We start from the raw sequence: 24251 nt of genomic DNA, 5'->3' as shown, positions 1-24251 counted from the left end.
TGATGTTCTAATTGTTTTATTTTAGGTTTATTTGTTAAATAGTAATTGGGAGGGGGGACAGGTGAAAATTGTGCAAATGGTGCAAAATTAACGACAATATTAGTAATGAAAATAGTCTCATATCTATTGCCTCTAGCGACGATTAGAACGTTGCTTAAACACTTAAAATTCAAATATTTTAGAGCTTTAACGACGGTAAAAACGTCGCTCAAACACTCAAAATTCAAATATTTTAGACTTTTGACGACGATAACAATGTCGCTAAAAACACTAAAAATTCAAATATTTTAGACTTTTGACGACGATAAAAACGTTGCTAATAACACCAATTTTTCAAAAATTTTGGACTTGTAGCGATGATCAAAACGTCGCCAATAATACTAAATTTTTCAAATTTTTTGGGCATTTACTGACGATAGAAACGTTTCTAAGTAAGGCCTCATTATCGACGATTTGGCAAACGTCGCAAAACATTCACCTTTTGCGACGTTATTGTATTGAGAATGTGAAAATAAATTAGCGACGAAATTCAGACAATGGCGACAGTTACCATCGTCGCTAAAGGTGCCACATTTAGCGACGTTAAAAAATCGCGGCTCTATATAATTGCCGACTATATCATTTGCTACGATGTGGAAACACTCCAAAAATCGTCACTAAATATCATGGGCGACGTTTTATCAATATTCAGTGACGTTTATTTTTGTCACTAAAGACCCTGTTTCTTGTAGTGTATACTCAACCATCGCAAAAACAGCGAGAGGAACGAGCCTATCACTGATGCAAGGAACTAGTCGCGGAGCATGGAGGCTGGCTCACAGTTGGTGGAATAGCCAAACATAGAGAAAAAGACAGGGCAAGGGCTACATTGGAGTAAGGTAAAGAGACCAAACCACATAAGAAAGGTAGGAAAGGGGGGAAACCGATGGAGAAAAGGTGCAGGGTGGCTTACGCAAGTAACAAAGTCAAGAGAGGAAGAGATAACAAACATGCCAAACAAAATCAAACATCACATGAAAGAGATTAACATTCAGACATAAACAGAACAAATGTACTGCAATCAGTGGCCCAGATGGGATAAAGTGACTTATTACAAAAAGAGTGCAAAAGACGGAAAGTAATTCTAGAGCTTGGTGGATGGGGAGTCAGTGGCAAGTAGGACATTAGAAACTTCATTAGAAGGTACGGTGGTGGCTGCTGCAGTAACGTTCTCCAGGGTCTCGGTAGGGGTCTCTTCGGTAGCCGCAGCAGGGTTGGAAATCTCTTCATGCACCGGGGAGCGGGGAAGGGTCTCGGTGGAAGCCACATCTTCCTGGGTGTCTTCAGAGGGGGATGCTGCTAGGGTATGAGTCTTTTCAGGTAGAAGCCGTCCTTCCTGGGTGAGTTGGGCAAGCTCCTCCTAGATCTTCTTGGTTAGCCTCTTGTCAGCGAGAAGCTTGAAGCGTTTGCGAAGAATAGCCAGGTCATCTAGGTGTTGCTGAAGTAGGGTGGCGGTAGCATCTTTCTGTTCTTGATGTAGGGTGTCGACGGCAGCTTGGTGTTGTTGTGCTAAGGTAGCTAGGTTGAGCTGATGTTGTTCAAGGAGCATTTCCCATTGACGACTCAGGCGGTCGTTGACCGTATCCATGTAGTTCTGATGAGACGATTCCACAGACTGTAATTCGTCCTGGGCCTTGAGCTTGGCCAAGTTAGCAGTGGCTAGATCGGATTGAAGCTCTACGTAGGCTGCCTTTAAACCAGAAGGGTCGTTGACCTCTTTCTCCAAGGCAACCAACTTGTTCTTGGTGCTGAGAAGACCGCGGATCATGAAAGAAATGTCTAAGCTCACCTAGAAACATAAATAGAGAGTTAAAAAAAAAAAAACGAGGAACGTACCCGTTCCCAATTAGTATAAAAAGAGGTGCGGTGGGTATCATACGAACCCCCATAGGCGTAGGCGATGTCCCTGGGTAGATGGGCGTTATAGAACAAGGAAGAGGCTACCGCCGCATTGTCTAGGGCGGAGTCAGCTGTGGATACTCGGCGGTTGTGCACGTTGAAAATGGGGCAGAAGTCTTCTGCAGGGACCAACTCATAAGCAGGGCGAGCGCAAGGGGAAAAGACTGCGGATGGAAGTGAAGAGGTGATGGGGGCAGGTGCTTTAGACACATAGGTCCGCGGAATGACAGGGACTGACCCTTCAGAGGTTGAGGTTCACTGCCTCTTGGTCGGGGGCATTTCGGCATAAGCCCTAACCTCGGTCGGGGAAACTTCTGTCACCTTATCATCCTCAGAGTCGCTGTCAAAAATTTTTTGTTTACGAACGTCCATGTCGTCGGTAGGGGAGTTGGGAGAGGTATATTGGTCATCCCAGTTGGAAATGGAGCGGTAGGAGGGGATGTCTTCGGGCCCGGAGGTGGCGGGAGAGTCACGGGATCTAAGGGATTTAGAGGAGGTGCGAGGAATGATGGTGGTGGGAGGACGAAACGCGGGATCTTTTTCTGGTAGGCGGAAAGGATCTGGGTTTCTGCTCTTTGGGAGGAGGAGGGCGGTAAAAGGGAGCTGAGAAGCCACGGAAAGTTTGTAGACTGGGGATTTATGATAAGAGCCCAAAACTGTAGTTTTAACCCCTTAACAATAATACTTTTAGACCAATTATGTGAGTAATAAATAATAGTTAATGCTAATTACCTGCTTTTATGTATTTCAGGCATTGAAGTCAATTATGTGTAGAAATGTACCACTTTGGCGAGATAAAGGAGAAAGGGTTGGTTGCTAAGAAGTTCTATGATTAAAGGCCAAGATTCAAGGAGAAAAAGCCTTCGTAAAGCCCAGTCAAAAGCTGAAAAGTCAAAGTCAACGCGGGCCGCAGAAACAGCACACAAAAGTAAGCATAATTTCTAAAGACCGTATCTTTGGACTTAGGCCTCAGAATTGGGCCTACCTTATGTCAAAACGACCGGCTGGAAAAGAGCTTTCCAATGGTCTAAGTATTGACCTAATCGGAGGAGTAAAAGTAGATGAAAAGTCTGTTGAATTCAAAACCAGCTGAAAAAGGCTCTGTGGACTGAAAAAATTGGGCTTTGGGCTCGATTTTCTGGCCCAAAACATGGCTCCTCAGCCCATGCACGAAAATGTGGATCTGGTCTCCTCCATTTCCACACAGAAGACTTAACTCTTAAGCAGGCAATTAGGTTAGGTAGCAAGTAGCCATTAGAGCATAGTGCTAGATCTAATTTTTAGACTCAATTAAATTAATTAGATTTTTATTATCTTGTTTTAATTTAGGATTTGAATCATTGTTATATTTATTTCATTAGATCAATAAAGTTAATTAGTTTTTCATAATTTAAGTTCATTTTCCATTAAGTATTTAGTTTCAATTCATAGATTTAGTTATTTGTCATAATTAGTTTCAATCAAATCTTGCATGAGTAGTTTCCATTTGAATTCAAACAAATAAAGTTAGAATCTTTATTCCATGTCTTGTTTAATTCCATTGAGAAATGATAGCATCATGATTCTAGGCTAAACCTCCATTGGAAGGGGCTCAAGAAGCCTTGATGAAGCTTGATTTGTGTTAGCGTAGAATAGTCATAATTTTCCATTCCATTCTAGAAAACAATTATTTCACCATGAGAATGGGTTTGATTGTTTCACATGCTAGATGTTATTTGGTAGAGATTACCATGAACAACTAGGGATTAGGAAGAACCAATTGTTCTGCGAAAGCAGTTCAATTCGGATTACGACGATTCTTCGTTAGTAAATTAAGTCGAGTTAAGGTGGAATCAATCCCTCCTAATTCTTTATCTAGATTCAAACCTTAATATTCTCGTAGTTGCATTATCTTGTTAGTATTTTAGTAATTGAATTGCCATCGTAGTATAATTCCATCGTAAAACTCTCGTTGGGATTGGTAGGATTGATAATCTTAGGAAACGCGAATTCTAAAGAACTAGGAGTGGAACGAATCTTCTATTCCAACTCTATTTCAATAGTATCGAGAGTAGAAATCTTTGATAATACCGAGTGTAGTTCAGTTTTAGTTTTACTTGCGTTTAGAGTTTAATCTTTTATTCGTAGGTAAAACTATCAATTTTACTTTCATCAATTTGCAACAGCGGGGTAGCGGTGGTAGGGTTGAGCCTAAGTGACTGGCTTGAGCGAGTCCAAGATCGCGGAGTCTTTGAAAAATGGGACAAGATATGCGAGTAGAGTTGGGATTTGGAGTCTGGCCTCCAACCTACAGAACAGAGAAGAACAGCGAGTTAGAGCATAACGGTAACAATGCAATAAGAGAGAAGGGAAGGACAAAGATACTCACCACGGGTGATGAAGGCGAGGTGGTTAAGAGTTAAATCTGAGGGAAGGTCCGTGGACAGAAATTGTCCTGATACATATAAAGGGTAATGGTGCCACACTTTGTCTAAGGATGTAGTACGGAGAAAGAGGGGTAGCTTCTGAGGGCGTACACAAAAAGACTGGTATCCCACACCGACGTCTTTGGTGCTTTTCTTAAGGAAGTAGTGGGAGAAGATGTCGCAGTTGATGATTTTGGGCTCGCTGGTTCTATTGTAAGCATTCGCAGCATACATAGTCCTCCAAAAGTTTCCTATGCCTTGGCAGGGGGGGATGTTGAAGTGGTTGCATACCTCGACATCCAAGAGAGTGAGGGGCAGCTGAAGACCGGTAATAACTTGACCCACTGTGATCATGAGGTGCCGGGACGACGGGGAACCAAGTGAGGGTAGTGGGTGATGGATGGCACGTGTTCTAGGGTTATGCTGGCTGGAATGCCATAAGCAGCCCTAATTGCGTCTAAATTAGGGCGGCGGCATCGTGAGGGGGGAGGTAGCAAAGAGACTGGGCGCCCGGAGGTGGAGGGGGCTGCTGTAAGGGCAATATGAGGCGGAGACGCTACTTGGGGTGAACGGGAATTGGAGGAGTCGCCGGAGTTAGAGCCCGACATCGGAAAAATAGAGAGACAGATGCAGAATATGGAAAGAACCTACTATTTAGCTTGAAAAAAAATAAAGCAAGCCTAGAAAATGTAACAAAGGGAGCAAGGAGAGTGGTTATGCCTGAGGAGAGGTCCGGAAGGAGGAAAGAACCGCCAAGAAACCAGTAGAGCGCACGCAAACCGGAGGTTGATCGGAAAGGAGTGAAGGGGAGAGCAGTGGAGAACGAAGGGAGAGGGAGAGGGAGGAGTGTTTAAATAGGGAAAGGGTAAAAATGTAATTACTGGGGTTGTGGAGCTCGAGGAGTCAGTTAAGTAGCCCAGCCAATGCTGGACACGTGTAAGCGCAAGGAACGAGGGACGGCTAAAAATGCGCGTGATGATTGCAGTACAGTTCACACGCAAACCAAGAAAAAAGAGAATGGGTGGTGGAAAGAGAATAACAGTGAGGGTTCTCGACCCCGGATCCCTTAACGGGACCGCAGAGTCGAGAAGGGGCATTTGTAGTGGCACGATGTAGAAAGATTGAACTAAGTCCGCGATGTAGGGGATATGAGGCAACATAAGTAAGGACAAGGAGGAGGAGCGAATCAAGACCGCGGAACCCTAGTCCACGGGGTGGCAGGTGTACGGTCGGCAGGAGGGGCGTAGGATGGCAAGACAGATGGGCAGTCTAGATGAGAGGGGGGAGAATATAAAAAGGAGAAGATGAGGAGAAAAGAGAGGCCGCTAGGGTGAAAAGGGAGAGGAACAGTGAGAAAGAGATAAAAAGAAAGAGAAGAAGGGAGGCTTGTGTAAAAGAGAGTTTTAGGGTCTATACAGAGAGTTTGAAGATTCTAAGGTGAGAAGGTGTTGAAGAGACTGGTTTGACGATTTCTTTGCAGACAACCTTAGCGCTATGAAAGTGGTCTTCTCCCAAGGTCAGTGGAAGGACCGACAAAATACTTCGCTGTCGTAGACGTGGGAGCTGTGGATGTGCATAAAACCTAGTTGCAAGACAATTTTGGAAGCTATCTATCTTTTTGCTTGTTGTTCCCTTATATTTTGGTTGCTCTTTCATTTTTTTTCTCGGGCTGTCCTTTGCTGTTTTCTGGTTTGTGGATGGGGTTTTGCGGTATAAGAGTGTCTGTGTCTAGGTCTGGTCCTAGTTACTAATTCCTGACTAATTCCTTAGGTGTTGATGCACTGTTTTTAGACATATATCAATTCAATACTTTTTATGGATCAAAAAAAGAACAGAAAAAATAATTGTGCAAAGCATCTTTCAATTTTTCTGGCGTAAGTATATTACAGTTCGACCTCCTCAATACCAAAACACACACAATGTGGTCCTCCATGATAGCTTCCTTATATATCTAAGTTTCTGATAATGTTATTCTCAATTCTTGTTACTACTAAACGACTTCTCTCACATTAGCCTGTGAGGGATAACGTGTTCGGAAGCTAGGGGATAGGTTCCCAGATTTGTTGTGTGTTAGCACACGATTTGGAACAAATCTTTAGTGGATTTCGGGTATTCTGACTGTTTCTTTTGCTACTTCATGGTCTTCTTTTGTCAAGATTTTTGTCTGTGTAAGCACAGGCTGGTCTTCTTTTTAAGCTTAAAGTCGATCCTGTTCTTGTTATGTTTTTGGCAAGTCAAATCAAAATTCTATGAAGAATTCATTTTTATTTTTCTGATCCTGCAATGCTTCCTAATCTGCACTCTTGAACTCTCCATCTATAACTTTTTCATTTGGTGACGAAAAGTGTTTCTAAATTCCATTGTTTGATGTGTCATTTTTTTTCATATTTGTAACTATCTCTGTTATGAAGGGTACTAATTACTCAACATAAGAATCTGAACCACCAATGAAGCAAGATAAGGTTGTTTCTTAACACTGATGTGAAAAGGAAGGAAATAGCCTACACAAAGGTATGTATTCATAGAAAGGTGTGTGAGTTGAGATAAACTTTATATTTCTATAGCATTTGTACGGTGAAAGTCATATTGATGCTTAATATTTATGCAGACATATATCTTTAAGAATGAATTTAAAGTGAACCAACTTAAAGAAATTGATTAAAATAAATTACATATTATTAAATCCCAAAAAAATGAAATTTTCTTCAGAGTAGAGTACGTGAATAGAGAAGATTTTGTAAATGAGATTGGTCCTGTGGTGATTAAAGACTGAAAAGTCATACAATATATAAAATAATTGTAATGAAAATCAAAAGTGGGAACTAAAAAAAAAGGGTAGACATTAAAAAGGGACTACCATAAAAAAAAACCAAAATGGATAACTTAATCACTTTTCCATAAACTTTGGAAGTGCTTAAAATTCAACTAATATATGTGAAGGTCTTGCTCCTGCTTATGCATCAAGCCATGTGGGATTGTCAGTCCCCTCATGCAGGTCCTTTTCACCTTCCTACGGTTAAATGTATATCTAGTTCAGTACTCCTATGAAAAGACTCCTCCCACCTAAAGAGGTATAATCATGACGCTTTCTCATCTCATCTCATCTGATATTTTGAATCGGTTGCTAAAACTGTCATTCCTATGTATTGTTTTCGACTGTCAATACTTCCATCAATACCCTCACATTCATATAAATTTCACTCATATAATAACATATAAAGCTATTCGAGTTGGAGTTTGTGTTTGGTAATTCACCTTCATAGATTTATTGTCGTTGTACCTTGGAAGGAAGACGATGTGTATCCTGTTGCACCATAGCGTTATCCCTGACGGGCGAAATCTGCTCTGCAGTGCCTCACACGTCTTGATAACATTTTTTTTTGGGAATTATACTTCTAACAGTGGGAAATTTAGTCTAGAAGATGTTGCAAGTGAAAAAGAATCAGTGTTGTCTAACAAAAAAGGCAGTGTCCTAGAGAGAAGATTTTGCCCTTCTGGGATAATATCTAGGCACAATCAGACGTCGTTCCTCCATTTTCACTGGTGAGCTACAAAACAATAGCTCTGTGAGGGTGTAGCCCCAAGTATAGAATTTCTAATTAATGGTCATACGTTCCTCTGTTATGAATAAAATGTAAAGGAAATGCGAGAAACAAACTCGATGAAATATTATCAATTGAAAGTAATTAAATATCAATGAATAAATGTGGCGGTAAATGAATAAAAGGGGTGCTGGAGAATCAGAAGTAATGAAATGGGTCGTTGGTCAAACGGGTAAAGGCGGTCGAAGCCTAACGTTTTCGGGGAAATTTTGTTTTGCTCTATTTTCTCACGAACACGAGTGCGACAAAGATAAGCTCTCGTGAAATGCTTCCAATTTGTATCAAATGTACCTAACCAAACTCTAGATGCTTTGTGTGGATCTCTTATTTCTGCTGCCCATTTTCCCCAGGGCCTTTGTCTTACTCCTCTATATCTTCTCCTACTTTTTCCACCACCACCACTAACAACAACAGAATTCCTTCTCCGTCTCCTGCATTGTAAGTAGTGGTTTCTTCTTTTGGAGTTGCTACTTGAGTTTCAGCTGTGGTAGTTATTATAGTTGACGTAATGCTTCCACCTTCTTGTTTTACTGTAGAGAGGTAGGAAATAAAGTCAAAACAAACACCTGATTCCCTTAAATGAGGTGGCCTAATTTTTACTTGGAAGTGAATATATATATTAGAAGAAAGAGTAATGTTCAATAAAGATGAAATAATATTAGTTCACCAACAGAGTTGTAAAAGTATGTTAAAGAAATGTTTCATAGGAAAATTCAAAATGACTCGATACAAAAATTTAAATGAAGCAGATAATTGAAAATGAGACAGGAATAATAAAAAGAACACTATTATAACTATAGACTACTGGTGGTTTGATTAAGGGAATCAGGGAAACCTACCTCTCCACATCAATTGAAAATTAAATCTGGTTCAAAAGTCCTCTGCAGCGTATGGTTCAAAAGTCTAAAATGAATGTTGTATTACAACTATATCCTAGATATAACAAATCTGAGAAAAATAATAGTATGCTAACTATGAAGAAGAAATAGGAAACACTCCATCCAACGGTTTAAATCCAAATTCAGAAATAGGCTACCAATTTTGAAGGCGGCTGTAACATCCTTTGTATGCTTGTATATATATCAAAGGCATTGCCAACATGCATGATCATTGTAGCTTTGTATGCTTCGACTACTTGCACCACTGTAGTCGCTATATGCCTGTGAAGTATGGACACTGTGAAACTTGTTACCATACACTTCCACCCCTTGACAATTGACACTGTTACCACCATCATTTGCCTGATAGACTATCAAGGCTTTGACGGTTAACACATTGCCTCCACCATATGCCCGAGTATGGACATTGCGAAACTGTTGGTCATCATTGACTCCTGTCCTATGACACTTAACATTATTTGCCTGTGAAGTCTGGATATTGAGAAACCGGTTATTATACACTTCTGTGTTGTGACAATTAAAACCATTTCCACGACCATTTTCCTGTGAATTACCGATATTGGCAAACATTTCTTGGCTTTTATAATCAACTCCGCTCCCGCTACCAATTTCCAGTGAATTTAAGATATTGCCAACTGGGGCTTGTACTTGTTGATTGTCATCGTGAGCATAATCTTCTGGAGACCAGAAGTTGTTGCAGACTAGGGGTAAAGGAACATCTTCCACAGAACTAACAGGTATATAATATTCATCGAAGAGTTCTATTGCTTCCTCTATGCTTGTAGCAAATTCACTGTCGACCTTTAAGTTTTCTAGATTATTCCTGCTACCTTCAACTTCAGCTTGGCCTTTATCTACATCGACTTCATTGTCATTTCCTTCTTACCTTCTTCTTTTTCCATTCCTTCCTATATATTTCTTGCCTTTTCCTTTTGCCTCACTTTTAGCTTGGCCTTGAACTACATCATCTTCATTGTCACTTCCTTCTTGCCTTTTAATTTTGCCTCTAGTGTTATTGTAGTGTATTTTGTATAATACCCAATCATCTAGCTGGAGAATTGAAACAATAGCATAGCATGTATAAAAATTAATAGATAGAGATGAATCTACTTGAAAGAAGCAAAGCGTCACATATACATTCATTCATGTGTGACATATGGCATAAGTATTGAAATGAAACTAACAGCAAAAAACAAACAAATTATTGAATTGTGCATGAATTGAGATGGTCGGTATGCAAGGACTTTAGAGTTTCCTATATTTATGTTTTCTAAGGGAGCATAAGCATGGATTTCACGCGGCAAGATGTTCAGAGACCATCATTGCCACTTGCTTGGAGTACTTGCACAAGGACTAGGAATAGTTACCAACTATGAAGCAGAGTGTCAAGCACTAACTATGGCAGTGGAAGGTGCAGTTGCAAGAAACTGGACACGTGTTTGGCTAGAAACAGATTCACAATCAGTTGCACTTGCCTTCTCTAATGGCCACATTCCCTGGGTTCTGAAATCAATATGGGCGAGGGCTACTGCTGTGCTCACCTACTATAGGATATCACATGCCTGGAGGGAAGCCAACTTCAGCAGTGCGGATGCTGCGGCAAAGCATGGAGCCACTTTAGACCAGGATGATTTTGTATGGAGCGTGGATAGACCTCCTTTTGTCACAAGTTTGGAAAACCAGGACCAGTTATACTTTAGATTTTCTTAGAGTGTAGCAAGATGCCCTTTTGTTCATTTTGTTCCTTATATAGTAAGAAACTCTAATATGTAGCCTTTTATTTATCTTTATAATATATTCACATTTGCTTGCAAAAAAAAAGGATTTCACGCGGCAGTCATACAATTGCTCTAAAGTCTTTTGCTTAATGTCGAGCAGTGCTCAAAACAGATAAACATGAATTCATAACTATACTACAAATCATATTATGTTGAAATAGAGTTAGAAAATGTTGAGAAGGTACCTTCATGCAATTGCTTTGCTTGTTCTTAGGTATTTGATATTCTGGAATCCAGAACTCATGCATGATCCAATCTATTTTTTTCCCAGGATTATCCTTGACTTTCTTCCCTTCATAATAGACCAGAGCTCTCGTAAGACCAACTTTTCTTTTATCTTGATCTATCAACTCTTTTTTGGATCCACTGACTTTCCAATATCCATTACCAACCTCACGATCTGGTCTATCCCCCTCTTTGTATTTTCGCACCCTTTGGCTGAAAAAGTACCAGGCGTCCTCTTCATTTAACCTGTGCTTTTTTGCAACATGAATGCATTATATTAGAAAACTATCTAGCACCACAAAGATATATATACTGATGAAACGTTTAGGCGATAAAACTTCCACAGTTCCCTACTATGTTTAGTGATTTCCGGCATGATGTATAAGATATGGTTACAACTTACAATATATAGCAGAACACAGAATGTTGAATCCAATAATTAGAGATCATCAATCTTGCTCAGTTTGATTGGTTCATGCTACATCTAATATATGGTTCCCCCCTCCCTTCACGTTGTTGTTGCTGTCTGATTCATCACTTCATACAAAGTTTCCAATAACGAAACCATCACAATACACCTGAAAGAACAGACGAAGCATAATTGCATAATAGAAACCAATAAAAGATGTTATCTACCTACCAATAACTATGAGCTAAGAACAAAGACAAACATATATATAGTTCGAGATGAATAAGTAAGACTAATTACATACCAACCAGTTCCTGTGGATGACAGGCATAAACATTAGCGTCAGTAATCATTAGACATTTGAAGTGGGGATCAAGGAGCTTGTTACTGAGATGAGGCAGTATGAGTTGTAAGCCAGTTGGAAGAAATTGGGAGCCTAGTGGATATTTGCTACAACTGGTGAAAGGAGTTTCCAAAAAATAATATGCAACAAATGAGAAGCAGTATTACGGAAATAACAACAAAAGTAGATGAAGACAAAAGAAAAAGTAGCGGTTCATTAATCAATCAACAACATAATAGAGAAAGGTAAATAAGAAAAAAAAACTTACAATGACAGTGAGGAGTAGAGAATGTCAAGGAAGATTGTTAAAGACTTCTTGGAAGACAATATTTTTGGTATGCTGATGCAATTTGTCTTCTCTGTCGTTTAATAAAATCTTCAAGCCAGAGCATGAAGTCACACGTGACACTGCAATATATAACTGCCCATGCTAGAATACAGAATTTTTGAGATATACTCCAACGCTGCTTATAGTTTGGCCTTGGCTTTTGTTTATTGTCATACAATAACAAAGCTTTATTGGATACTGCGTCGGCATAAGACAAAAGGCCAATTTTTATTTTCTTACTTCATCACAATCCGAGGAATGGTGTGTTCATCTCCACTTCGTACTCCAGTAATGATTTATGCTTTTAGGACATAATCTGTTATTTTTGTCACTTTCATCCGAGTACCATTGCAAAGTCGTCCCTTACTCTGGTTTATGTTTCTAATAAGCATGATAGGAGCTCCCTCTTTTAGTTGAATTTGATGATTCGCAATCCCTGATATTTGAAGAGTGTTAAGGAATTCTGTAGGATACAAAATGTCTTGATCTGCGATTTTATCAGATGCTGCACTTAATGTGTCTGCACTCAAGTATTCATGTATTTCACCTGGAATTAATGAGAGAACGTATTTGTTTAACTCATCTGCAGAAGCATTCGTAGGTGTCAGAATGCATCGACTTCTCAAGTATTCTACATCTTTGTAGTTCCTTGAAAGTTTTGTATAAACAGTATTTACAATCTCTTCTATCCCATCTCCTTCGGAACGAATAATTAGATCTCCAGGTATTTCAATCCATGACGATTCTTCCCCTTTGCATAATAATTGACTGGGCAGTTTTCCTTCACCAATAGCTAATATCCAATTGTTAAATTCTACATCGGATTGGGTACTTGGTGGTGTAGAATCTATTCTACTCAAACGCATGTTTATGGAAAGACGAAAAACCTTGAAGTGACGCCATAAGTAGGATCTGTTTATTGAAGCTAACACAATAGCTTCTCTTGAGCCTTTTTCTATAACTGGAAGCGTCTGCCTGAAGCCACCTCCCAAAACAATTGTTTTCTCGCCAAATGGTTTATCTTTCAAGCTTTTATCAATCACAGACATGATGTCTCTAAATGTCTTGTCAACAAACTCAAAGTCATTTTTCTTACTCATTGGTGCTTCGTCCCATATGACCAAATTTGTTTTCTGAATGAGTTTTGTCAAGTGCATCTTTAGTGTGTCATTGCAAGTTATAGATTCATCTGATCGAATTGGAATTTTGAACCTCGAGTGGGCGGTTCGACCACCTGGTAATAAAAGAGATGCTATGCCTGATGATGCTACAGGTAGAACTATTTTTCTTTCAGAGCGTAACTTTGCAATTATTGTATTCCATAGATAAGTTTTTCCTGTTCCTCCACTTCCATATACAAAGAAGAGACTTCTAACATTCCTCTCAACAACGCTAATGACAGCATCAAAAATAGCTTTTTATTCGACATTCAATCCACCATGAAGCTGTAAATACTGCAAGGAAAGTAAATTGTAATTATAATTTAGTTCCTCTTGTATCATTCTGTTCTCAGCTTCATCTGCTTCTGGGATATCAAACTTATAACCTTTTAGACTCCACCCATTTTCGTTCATTATAATTTCAACTTCAAGAAGTATTTTCCTTTCCAGTTCCGATTCAGATAAATTTGGATTAGCCTTTAAGATATCATCAGATAGTAACTCCCAATGGTAGTTCCACATATCAATAGCATTGGATAACTCACAAAACACTAAGAGTGTTACAAATAACTAGCGTAATGAAGGACTGGAAGACCATTCAGCTGCTTCTTTAATGGCAAGATACCATTCATTGTCATCTTGTAAAAGACCAAGCGCACGACAAGCTGACTTGTAATCATCATAGAGAGTACCATTAACAATTCTGATTTCTTCAAAATTTCTAGCTCCCTTTACAATGTTTAGAAGCATACGCATATAGTATCTTTTGCCTTGTGTTGGCTGAGCATAGAATATTCTTCCAATCTTCAATCCTTGGCTTCTTCTTTTCCATTCCTGAAAAAATTAACAAACATGTATGTTATAAATAAATATAAATTTTATATGTAATTTCAAATATAAATTTTTGTTTGCAAATTGTAATGTATTGAGACCTTTGCATTTCTGTCCCACACAAATTCGAAAGGGAAGTCAACATATGTAAGATATCTTCCACTCGAGTCTTTTTCATTAATACGCATCCACTTAGTGAACATAGTTTTTTTTCTTTTTTCACTTGCAACAATTTCAACTAGATCCCCATTTGCACGAAAAACAATATTATGCTGATTTTCAAGATGGAAACTCATTCAATTCTTTCAACAGAAGGATCTCTGTACTGGATGTCAAATTCATAAATCCTCTAACTTGCTTCTGATGCAGATACATATCTGAAGTCTAGATAGTGCTTAATCTCATCAACTTGATGTACAACCCGCTTCTGGTTATCTTTGTCATAAACATTATTTTCTTCAACAATAACTGTAGCTCGATCTTGCCCTTTTGAAATGTACTTGAATAAGTATTTAATCATCCGTGAACGGTTACAATGTTCAACATTGATGTGACACTGAAATTCTTTGGTAAGTTTAGGGTTGTAAGGAACAACCCACCGATATGATTGTCAATTTCAACCGGATTTTGACGACCCACCATTGCAGTTCTTTTATTGTCTCGCCTTCGATAAACTGCAAAACCTTTCTCATCAAATGTCGTTTCACTACAAAAATCCTTTGGAAATTTCCTTGTACATTTGTTCTTTTTAGTGTCCATACATGAAGAATCCTTTTTCTTCTCACCACACTGTAATATCCTGAACTAACTTTTTTCTTATTGTTTTATTAGCATATAGTTATAACTGATGGTGTCAGGGTATTATAAGTTTTAAGAATATGAGGAAAACCTTAGTGGGTTACACGTGAGTGAAGTGTTGCTAAAGAGTTGAACTAGTCTCAAGACTAAGAGTTTTAATAACTTGGGAGACTTCAAAACTTAACTGAAAAAGAATATGGGGTCGTATATACAGGATGTTAGTTAGAGAAAATATAGGAGATAATCAAGTAATGGTGAGTAAGGGTTTTGGTCGATAAGGAGCTGACTCAAAAAGATATATATACTAGAAATATATCTCTAGTGTGGACGCAGAATACACAAGGACTGTTTGTGGAAGTTTTCACAAGAAAGGCTTAGTTCTTTACTCATGTTGTCAGCACTACATATAAGCACTCTTGAAATCATCTTCTTTGGTTTTGTAATATCTATTGCTAGTATTGCCAAGGTGAGTTCTACACCTTTCTTACTTTCAATTACTTAGAAAGAATGTTACTTCTATCATTCTATATAGGTTCAAAGAATTATTTGAAATTGTAGTACTGCTGGTTTTATAATACAATTTCATTGTCATATCGGAAATACAATTTTCAACTGATAAAAGAGTATTTTTATAACTATGATAAATTTTCCGGATTTTAATACATTCATAAGGATGCATGGAATTTTTACACAGTTGTCTGTTGTTTAACAAAATGTGTGAATGTGGCTTTAAATTTCTTTTGGAAATTCATGGGTAAATGTTTTATTATTTCTTAATATGTGACCGGAATTGAGTTTATACTCGGAACTTAAGAAGGGTGTTGATATCCCTAGGGTGAAAGACCCAAAAGGAACACTGGATCCACGTGGTATTGACGTTAGTGCACACGTCAAGGAATGTTTGGTTGAGCAGATGTGAAAGTCGACCCAATAGTAACGTGGTCATCGAGCGGTTAAGTCGACATGGTGTTCATTTTTTTTAGAATAAAGATCTCATATAATAATTGTGTGGTTTCTGTATATTATATATTTTAAGGAAAATTGGCGATTTCAATGTATTGTTATCCTTTCAATCCATATTTTCTTTAGTAGTGATTCATTGGGCTTCTTGGAAGCTCACTCCTTTTTTCTTCTCCCTTTTTCTTTTGTTTTTTTTCAGATTAGTACGCTTTCATGTTACGCTCGTGGGATTGTGGGATTTGTGGATAGCGGGAATTCAAAGTTGGACTTAGTAGGAATAGTAGTAGGTTTTTCTATTGATTCATTCATAGTTGGTTGTAAGAATAAGCATTATTTTATTTGGAATTTATTTGGGTAACAATATCAACATTTTGGGAATTTAAGTTATGGTTGAACCGTCATTATGTGAATTATGAGTTTTGGAATAAATTATTAGACTTGGAGAATATTATTTGTGAAATGCCATGTCTCTTTATTTTATGGATAGTACATCTTGGGTCTTAAATGATCTATTTTAAGATTTGGGGTGTTACACACACGGACCATGAATCATTGTTTGGACTATAATATCATACAGTAGAGGTTCACTGGCTTTGTCTGGCAATTCAGCTGATATCATCTTGTCTATATCTGAAGAACTTTTAGGTTTATCTTTCGGATGTAAAAACAATAAAATGTGAGCATGTGGCAGTCCTCGTTTTTGAAATTCAATAACGTACAATACTTCACACAAAAAAGAAAATTTTATTTAGTAGCAATCTTTAAATAATTATAAAGGTATATGATCTTATCAATAAGTAAGAAATATATCTTCCTATTAATTTGTAATATAAAAGACTTCTCACAAATCTGTAAGTGTTACTCTATAGTACAAATCCTAGAGTTATTTTTAGCTAATCAATTGACTGATGTATCCATTATATCTGCATGTAGCCACGTTAAGCGTGTGTGCCCTCATAAGACATAACTAAGTCAAGAATTAAATGATAGATTGTCCCTACTCCAAGTCAATGGCCCTCATAACTATTGGCTGCCTTCAGAATTCATATCACCTTAAAACATAAAGAATGTCCATCCTGCAGTAGCAGAGTAGCTACATAGAATTCAGTACCAAAAGGTCACACAGAGATGGCAGTAACTGATTTCTTCGTAGGAGAACTAACAACTGACAGTTAATAGCAAACATGAATTCCACATTTATGAATAAATTATTAACTATTGTTTCACATTTTGCAGGTTTTTGCTCTACGTCAATTTATAGTCTTACTAGACATGATCTATTCTATAAAAAAAAAAGGTATATGATTATAACCTGCAATGACTCTGCCGAAATGATTTCCATAATGCAATCTTTTCATGATGCACTCCAACTTCATTTTGAATACTCGACACACAACATCAGGAACATCATTAGGCAATAGTCCGGGGTCTTTTTGTAGATAACTAAGAATTTCATTCCAATTTGGATTGCAAGTCACAATAATAAAAAGATCAGGTGGTCCTGCCCATCTACATATGGCAATAGTATCTTGGTAGGTCTGTATCATGTATCTAGGGCTTCCTGTAAATGTTGATGGAAGGATCAAACGTTTGCCAATTGATGCTGCTGAAGTATCAACTGTGTTTATTTTAAAACGGGTTATTGATATGTTAAAACAAATCATAAGCTAATGGAAATAAAATTTAAAAATTAAATAATATTACTTATGTACCTGCGACCACTGCATCCATCACATTGCTATATAAATCAGCCCTAATTTCTTCTTGGTGTGTTCAATACCAACGCATTCTTTGATCTTCTATACATGTATAACCATCAACAATGACTGTTTGACGTAAACGTCCACCTATCCAGAGTAATCGACTTTCTAGTGTCCTTCTTTGTAGTCTAAAAGCCCAATATTATCTCATAGTAACCGTATCTCTTTTATGATCATCTATATTAAAAACTCTTTCATTTTCATCACTATTAGAAAGTTTTCTATAAGGAATCCCAAGTCTATAGCCATCTTCACCACGGGGAAACATTAAAGGATATTGCAAAGCCATGAATTTAGGATGCAATTCATTTATTCTCTCCAAACCTCCTCTAGTTTCAACAATTATGTTCCTAAAATCATTAACATGAAATCCATCTCCTTCAATTAAAGCTGCAACTTCATTGCAGTTGGCAGATTGTATTGTCTTCCATCACTCTGCCGAGAATTAATAAGTCTTAGGCGGACATCAATCATTTCATCTTCTTTAAATCTGTCTCTAGCCATCCTAAAAGACTGTACAACTTTATTGTGTTGATCAAACATTTTGATCAATCCATCAACAATTACAGGATCAGGAAGTTCATTATATTCATTAAATATTTGCATCCTATTCTTCAATTCATTTTGAGTATCGTATACATACAACTGGGCAAATTGAGGAGGCTTATTTTCGAATGGAAGAAGAGACCCAATTTTATGATGATTTTGCCCACTTATTTTGAAAACGCAAGGACCTCCTCCATTATTGATAGTCTTATCTATCTTCCCTCCTGCAGAAGTAAATTGAAACATGGAGTTGTATGTCCGTATATATCTTCTAAATTTAGTAGATCTTATTCCTCCTTTCAAGTCTAAGAGTTTATTAAGAAACTCAGGGGCATCCTCAAATAGTGGAAGTTGAACTTTTCCTTCTCCACAACATATAGAGAACGTTGGAATAGATGATTTTCCTTTGTTGTTTCTTTCTTCTTCCCAAAGAATTGCTCCACAATACATACACTCTTCAGTTGGTGGTCCAAAGTCATGAATGCCTAAAATATAAAAATTATTAGTGAACTTGGCAAACATTATGAATAAAATATTAGAACTGAAGAAAAAAAACACATACCATCAATGTTAGTATATTTGCTTAGAGCACGATGAATTTTTGTTTGCTTTTGCAAACGTTTATTCCTTTCACTAATGTTTGTGATTTGAGATATTGAAGTCATTATACGACGCATATCATCTGTAAGATTCAAAGTACCTGTTTGGTCTACGTAATAAAAATTATCAAATTTCATAAACTTTAATTTTCAAACGACTATAGAATACAATTTTACCTTTATTTGAACGCAAGTTGTGTTCCTTGGATGCCAACAAACGACTAAGTTTCTTTAAAGCCAACAAACGACTAAGTTTCTTTAAAGCCAACAAACGACTTCAATTAAGGCGAGCTATTTTAGCAGTTTGTTCCTTTGTAGATTCAACATTGACTGTTTGAGAATTATACCAAAAAAGGGTAAAGTTAAGCCATTTCTTGTAGAAAGGAGATTATAATTGTTTTGTCATTATAAAATAAGTTAGTTCGTACGTTACAATTGGTTAAATGATTGATCTATTGCTCATTTAATTCCTGTGTGTGTATCAATTCCTCCATAACATAATTTGTTTCTGTATTTTCTTCCTCTGTAATAAATGCATAACGGAAAGTATAAGTATTAGTTTCCTACATCTACAGAATATCTTAAAATCAAATGAGAATAAAAAACAGTATATTTTTATTTGGAAAGTTACATACCAGTGCGACTTTGATATTCCATTAGCTGTGGATGTCTTCTTCTATGATCTTTTAGCACTTCTTCTCTATGGCTGCTGTTTGTACTTGCAGACATCATAATTCTTCTATGATGCTTAAGGTTAGACCCTTCAATATATTCCGATAAGGTTAGACCCTTCAATATTTTATTTTGTTAGAATATTTATCAAATGTGTATAATAAAAATTAAAACTTAGTACCATTATTGTTTTTCAGTGCAAGAATACATCGTCTATTGAACCGAGCAATTCTAGAGGTATATCTTTTTTCGTCATCCATAAGGTAAACCTGAACAACTCTTCCTCTCTTTGGCTAAAGCTTTAACCCCTCTTATAGCTGATGCTTATCTCTGAAGGACAGGAATCATACACCATCTCTGTTGGTTCAACTCGAGATGAATATCAATCTTATTCACTGCAGCTAATAATGATTTAGAAATTGTCTTCTTGGACAGCACTTACATGACTGTATCAGCAAGCTTTAGGGCTGTAGGAACCGTTATTTCATAATGAATATTCTACAAACCGCGAAACACCCACGCGCAGTGGAATAAGGGGTGTCACGGTTTTAGATAGAAAGTTCATACCTTTAGATCCGGCTTTGTGATATCTCTGAGAATCCAATAGAAATGAAATCAGCAACCACCTCTTGATCTTTTGTTGTATTCCTTTAGAAAAGATTGGACGTTGTGTGGACAACGGTCTACCAATCCCCTTCTTTCTCACAAAGCTAGATCCAATTTTGGATCTATCTTTCCTTTCCTCTTTTTCTAACACTGTGAATAGTGAAATGAATAGTGAATTTCGGCCAGAGAGAGAGTATTCTATTTATAGACTACAACAGGGACCATGAGGAGAAATTAGGGTTGGGCCTCCTGACGGGCTTGGGCTTCCCATGTTCGCCCAGAACACACGGCCAAGTCCATCAACAAATGGCGTATTCCACTAAAGGCCATTGTTGCACTACCGCCCTAATCCCAAATTACGTGTCAGCGTTTATGGGCTCCATATTATATGCTCGTTGATCTCCCCGTGTTTAAGATATCGAATGTCCGTTGATTAAGTCAAGTTATTGACAACTACATTAATCAACTTCTTATGTCCTTGAGTAGTACCACTCAACCTCATTGTCATGTCAGAATAAATCCACCTGCAGGGTTTACATGACAATCTTTTTGAGCTCCTCAAGGGGACATCATCAACCTAACTTCCTGCGGGCCACGTATTCCTTCTATAATCAACAGCACACCTTACATACAATGTCATTACCCAATCCATCGAGTTTGTTGATTCACAAATGAATCTCACTCATTGATGATTTAAAGTAATATACAATGCACATAAGTGCCCGTTATTATATCCGGATTATGAGGACAAGCATCCATAATAACAGAGGTGTTTGTTCTCTTATATAGTCAGTATAAGGAGAAACAACCTCACTTGGTCCTGTTCAATACACACAAAGTGTATTAGTGTAATCCTATAGTCAAGATAGACTAATACCAGATTATACTACAACCGTACCAATGGTTTGTCCAAATCCATTTAGGTTGTGAACGATTACTTATACTTTATAAGGTACTGATGATATGATCTTCTGTGTGTTCACACCATATCATCTACAACATAAAGTATTAGACACATGCATATAACTAATAACATATATAATATGCATAACATTTGCTGATATGATTCTCATTCAAAATATGAAGAATTAGAGTTAATACAAAAGTAATGCTTTTAGTATATAACCCTATCAATCTCCCACTTATACTCAAAGCATTGCTTTTTAGTATACTACTAACAAATCTCCCATTTATACTTAAAGCTATGCTACCAAACATCTGATTCCCATCCCCTCAACATGTCTGTCAAGGGGTCAGCTAGGTTATCTTCTGATGCTATCTTGGTAACATAAACATCTCATCTTTTCTAGGTGGTACTTGCGCTCAATGTGTTTGCTTGCTTACAAGAAGTTTCGGACCCAAAACTGATTCTTTGGTCGCCTCGATTGGCTACCACATATTCAAACTTCCATGGTGGAGTCAGACAAGCATTTCTGCTTGACACTCCTCCATACTATGGCTCCACCTCACAAGGTAAACACACAACCTGAGGTAGACTAACTCTTGTCCCTATCTGATCCTTCAGCACCCTCCACACTGGGAAGTAGTAAGCCACGATAGTGTGGACGTTTACCATTCTACATTCATGGAAATACTTTTGGAGTTCACGATAGTGTGGACTGTATACCCTAAGGGAACCAAACTATCTGCATGGTATACTAACATATAATCCTTAGTCCTTTTCAGGTACTTCAGAATATGTTTTACCGCAGTCTAGTGCCCTTGTCCTGTGTTCTTCTGATCTCTGCTTAACATGCCAACGGCAAAGCAGATGTTTGATCTCGTACATAACATGGCATACATTAAGCTTCCTATAGCCGAAGCATAAGGAACCGCTTTCATGTCCTCTATCTCTTTTAGTGTCTTGGGACACATATCCTTTGATAGAGGAACTCCATGCCTGAAAGGCACAAAACCTTTCTTGGAGTTTTGCATGTTAAAATGAGTCAACACAATATCAATATTGGTAGCCTAAGATAAGCACAACATCATTTTCTTGCGATCTCTTATAAATTTGATCCCAAGGATGTGACCCGCTTCTCCCAAGTACTTCATATCAAAGTGCTTTGATAACCATACCCTTATGTCTGACAATACTTTCACATTATGTCCAATGAGTAAGATGTCATCCACATAAAGCACAAGAATTACCACTACGTTTCCATCAATTTCTTGTACAAAACAAGATGCTTTTGACCTTTTTCAATGAATCCTTCTGGTTGCTCTATATAGATGGTTTCCTTAAGACTTCCATTAAGGAAAGCTGTCTTGACATCCATTTTATAGACCCACTTGCATCCAATGGGTTTTATACATTGGGTGGCTCTATAAGCTCCCAAACCTGATTAGAATCCATAGATTCCATCTCAGAATTCATTGCCTTTTGCCAAGATTCTACATCTCTATCTTGGAGTGCTTCATTATAGGTCTAGGGATCAGGATCTTGGTTACCAGTGGTTATGTCTGAAGACATTCCCAAACCCATCTTCCCATCAAGTTGTCTAACAACCTTCCCACTACGACAAAGCACCTCTTGTTCTTGTACGTTATTTGTGACACGTTGTGGTTCCTATTCTTGTACAATTGGTACTGAAGTAGTTTAATGTCTCTCCTCTCAATACTTCTAGAATAATACTACTCGGGGTAAAAAAGTAATGCACTGTGGGTGGAATAAGATTAATGATGTATAAATTGCCTTCTAATGCACCAGAACAGATAAAAGGTTTATTTTTCTTAATGACGATCTTGTCATTTAAAATAAATGGAATATCCATCCTTAATTAACATAGAAACTGAAATCAAGTTCTTTCTAAAATTAGGCACATAAAGACAATTCTTTAACACCATAGTCTTATTTCTACCAAAAGATAAACAAACATCTCCCATTGCAACAGCTACTACTCTGGTAGCATCCCCAAAGATAATGCAATCTCTCCAACACTAAGTTTTATGGTTTCCTGGAACCTCTGTAATGAAATGCAGACATGGTTAGTGGCTTCCGTATCTACACACCAGGTACTGATAGATAACACCGATAAACATGTTAAACGACTAGTGCATGAGACTTGCCTCCATTATTCTCTTTGTTGAGAAGAGGACAATCTGGCTTCCAGTGTCCTGATTGCTTGCACTTGTAGCACTTGCCCTTAGGCTTTTTCACAACTCCTTGAGGTCCCATGCCCTTCTTTGCCATGTTCTTATGCTTCTGAACATTATTCTTCTTCTTGCCGCCATTAGGCGTAGAAGTAGAAACCTTCTCAGTAGCATAAACCTGAACATAACTATGCTTAAAGAGACTACCGGTGACCAAGTTACGTCATAAGCTCTGCCAAAGAATACAACCTTTTGTTCATGTTGTAGTTAAGGCGGAACGGTTCAAACCTCTCAGGTAGCGTCATGAGAATGATATCGACCTGCGTTTCTGCATCGATATCAGCTCCAAGGATCTCCAACTCATTCAGATAAGCCATCATCCTGAGTGTATGATCCCTTACAGGAGTCCCTTCAGTCATAGTTATGGTCATCAAGTTTTTCATGGCAGTTTGCCTAGCAGCCCTATTCTAGTGTCCAAAGAGTTCCGTGAGATTGGCCATCATATCATAAGCCGTGGTCATGGCCTGATGCTGATGTTACAGCACACCTGACATAGATGCCAGAATGTAACACCGCGACATCTCATCTGCCTTGATCCACTTCTTATATGTTCCTTTCTCCTCTTCTCCAGCAATATCGTCAGGCTTAGGTGGGCATTCCTCATTGAGTACATATTTGTACTCTTCAGCAGTCAACACGATATCCAAGTTGTGTTTCCAATCTATGTAATTAGGGCCAAGAAGTTTGTTTTCCTTAAGAATAGTTGCTAGTGGGTTGAAAATAACCATTTTCAAAATCTGAGAATCACATAAAATAACTATTATGTAGGGCAAAAACTTCTTGAGTTAATAACAAAAATTAATTAATTAATTAACCCATCACTTGTACCCTCCACACCGAGAAGTGATAAGCCACGATAGTGTGGACGTTTACCATTCTACATTCGTGGAAATACTTTTGGAGTTAACTTAAAAAAGTAATTAATTAACTCGTCAGTACCCTACACACCGAGATGTAGTAAGCCACAATAGTGTGGACGTTTACCATATCTATATTCGTGTAGAGAGGTTTTTCCTATTAGTTCTACTTCTCGTCCCTTAACAGCACACCACTCGTTAGAGTGGACACATGCCATCTAGACAAGTAAAACAAAAATGCTGACCTTCCTTTGGTCCTACAAATAACAGCAATGACTCCAATGAGGAGGATACCATTACTTACATCTAAGTGTATACCATTACTCAACTTCTTAGTCCATTATTTGTAATGAATCCCTTCAGATGGAGAAGTGAATCCACA

The 24251-nt window shown here is 37.8% G+C and overlaps 2 protein-coding genes across 2 annotated transcripts; both read right to left on the bottom strand.

Moving 5' to 3' along the window:
• Positions 1 to 12223: 12223 nt before the first annotated feature.
• Positions 12224 to 13084, bottom strand: LOC147479257 (uncharacterized). Its single transcript, XM_086576476.1, has one exon. It carries the CDS (start codon positions 13082 to 13084, stop codon positions 12224 to 12226), a length of 861 nt encoding a protein of 286 aa, XP_086432602.1.
• Positions 13085 to 23170: 10086 nt separating this feature from the next.
• LOC147479256 (uncharacterized) lies at positions 23171 to 23740 on the bottom strand. The gene is made up of 2 exons (XM_086576469.1): positions 23500 to 23740; positions 23171 to 23361 (listed from the first exon to the last, which is right to left on the bottom strand). Exons 1-2 carry the CDS (start codon positions 23738 to 23740, stop codon positions 23171 to 23173), a joined length of 432 nt encoding a protein of 143 aa, XP_086432595.1.
• Positions 23741 to 24251: the final 511 nt, after the last annotated feature.

The sequence above is a fragment of the Coptis chinensis genome, chromosome 8 (assembly GCF_015680905.1).
Source record: "Coptis chinensis isolate HL-2020 chromosome 8, ASM1568090v1, whole genome shotgun sequence".
Lineage (NCBI taxonomy): Eukaryota > Viridiplantae > Streptophyta > Magnoliopsida > Ranunculales > Ranunculaceae > Coptis > Coptis chinensis.
The sequence above is the reverse complement of the archived record's forward strand: the minus strand, read 5'-3'. Positions and strand labels throughout refer to the sequence as shown.

Excerpts from the sequence above, each read along its gene's own strand:
- LOC147479257 (XM_086576476.1), bottom strand. The coding sequence starts at position 13,084 with ATGCACTTGACAAAACTCATTCAGAAAACAAATTTGGTCATATGGGAC.
- LOC147479256 (XM_086576469.1), bottom strand. The coding sequence starts at position 23,740 with ATGGTTATTTTCAACCCACTAGCAACTATTCTTAAGGAAAACAAACTT. Across the intron at positions 23,362-23,499 it reads CATTCTGGCATCTATGTCAG|GGACTCCTGTAAGGGATCAT; the intron begins GTGTGCTGTAAC and ends CTATGACTGAAG.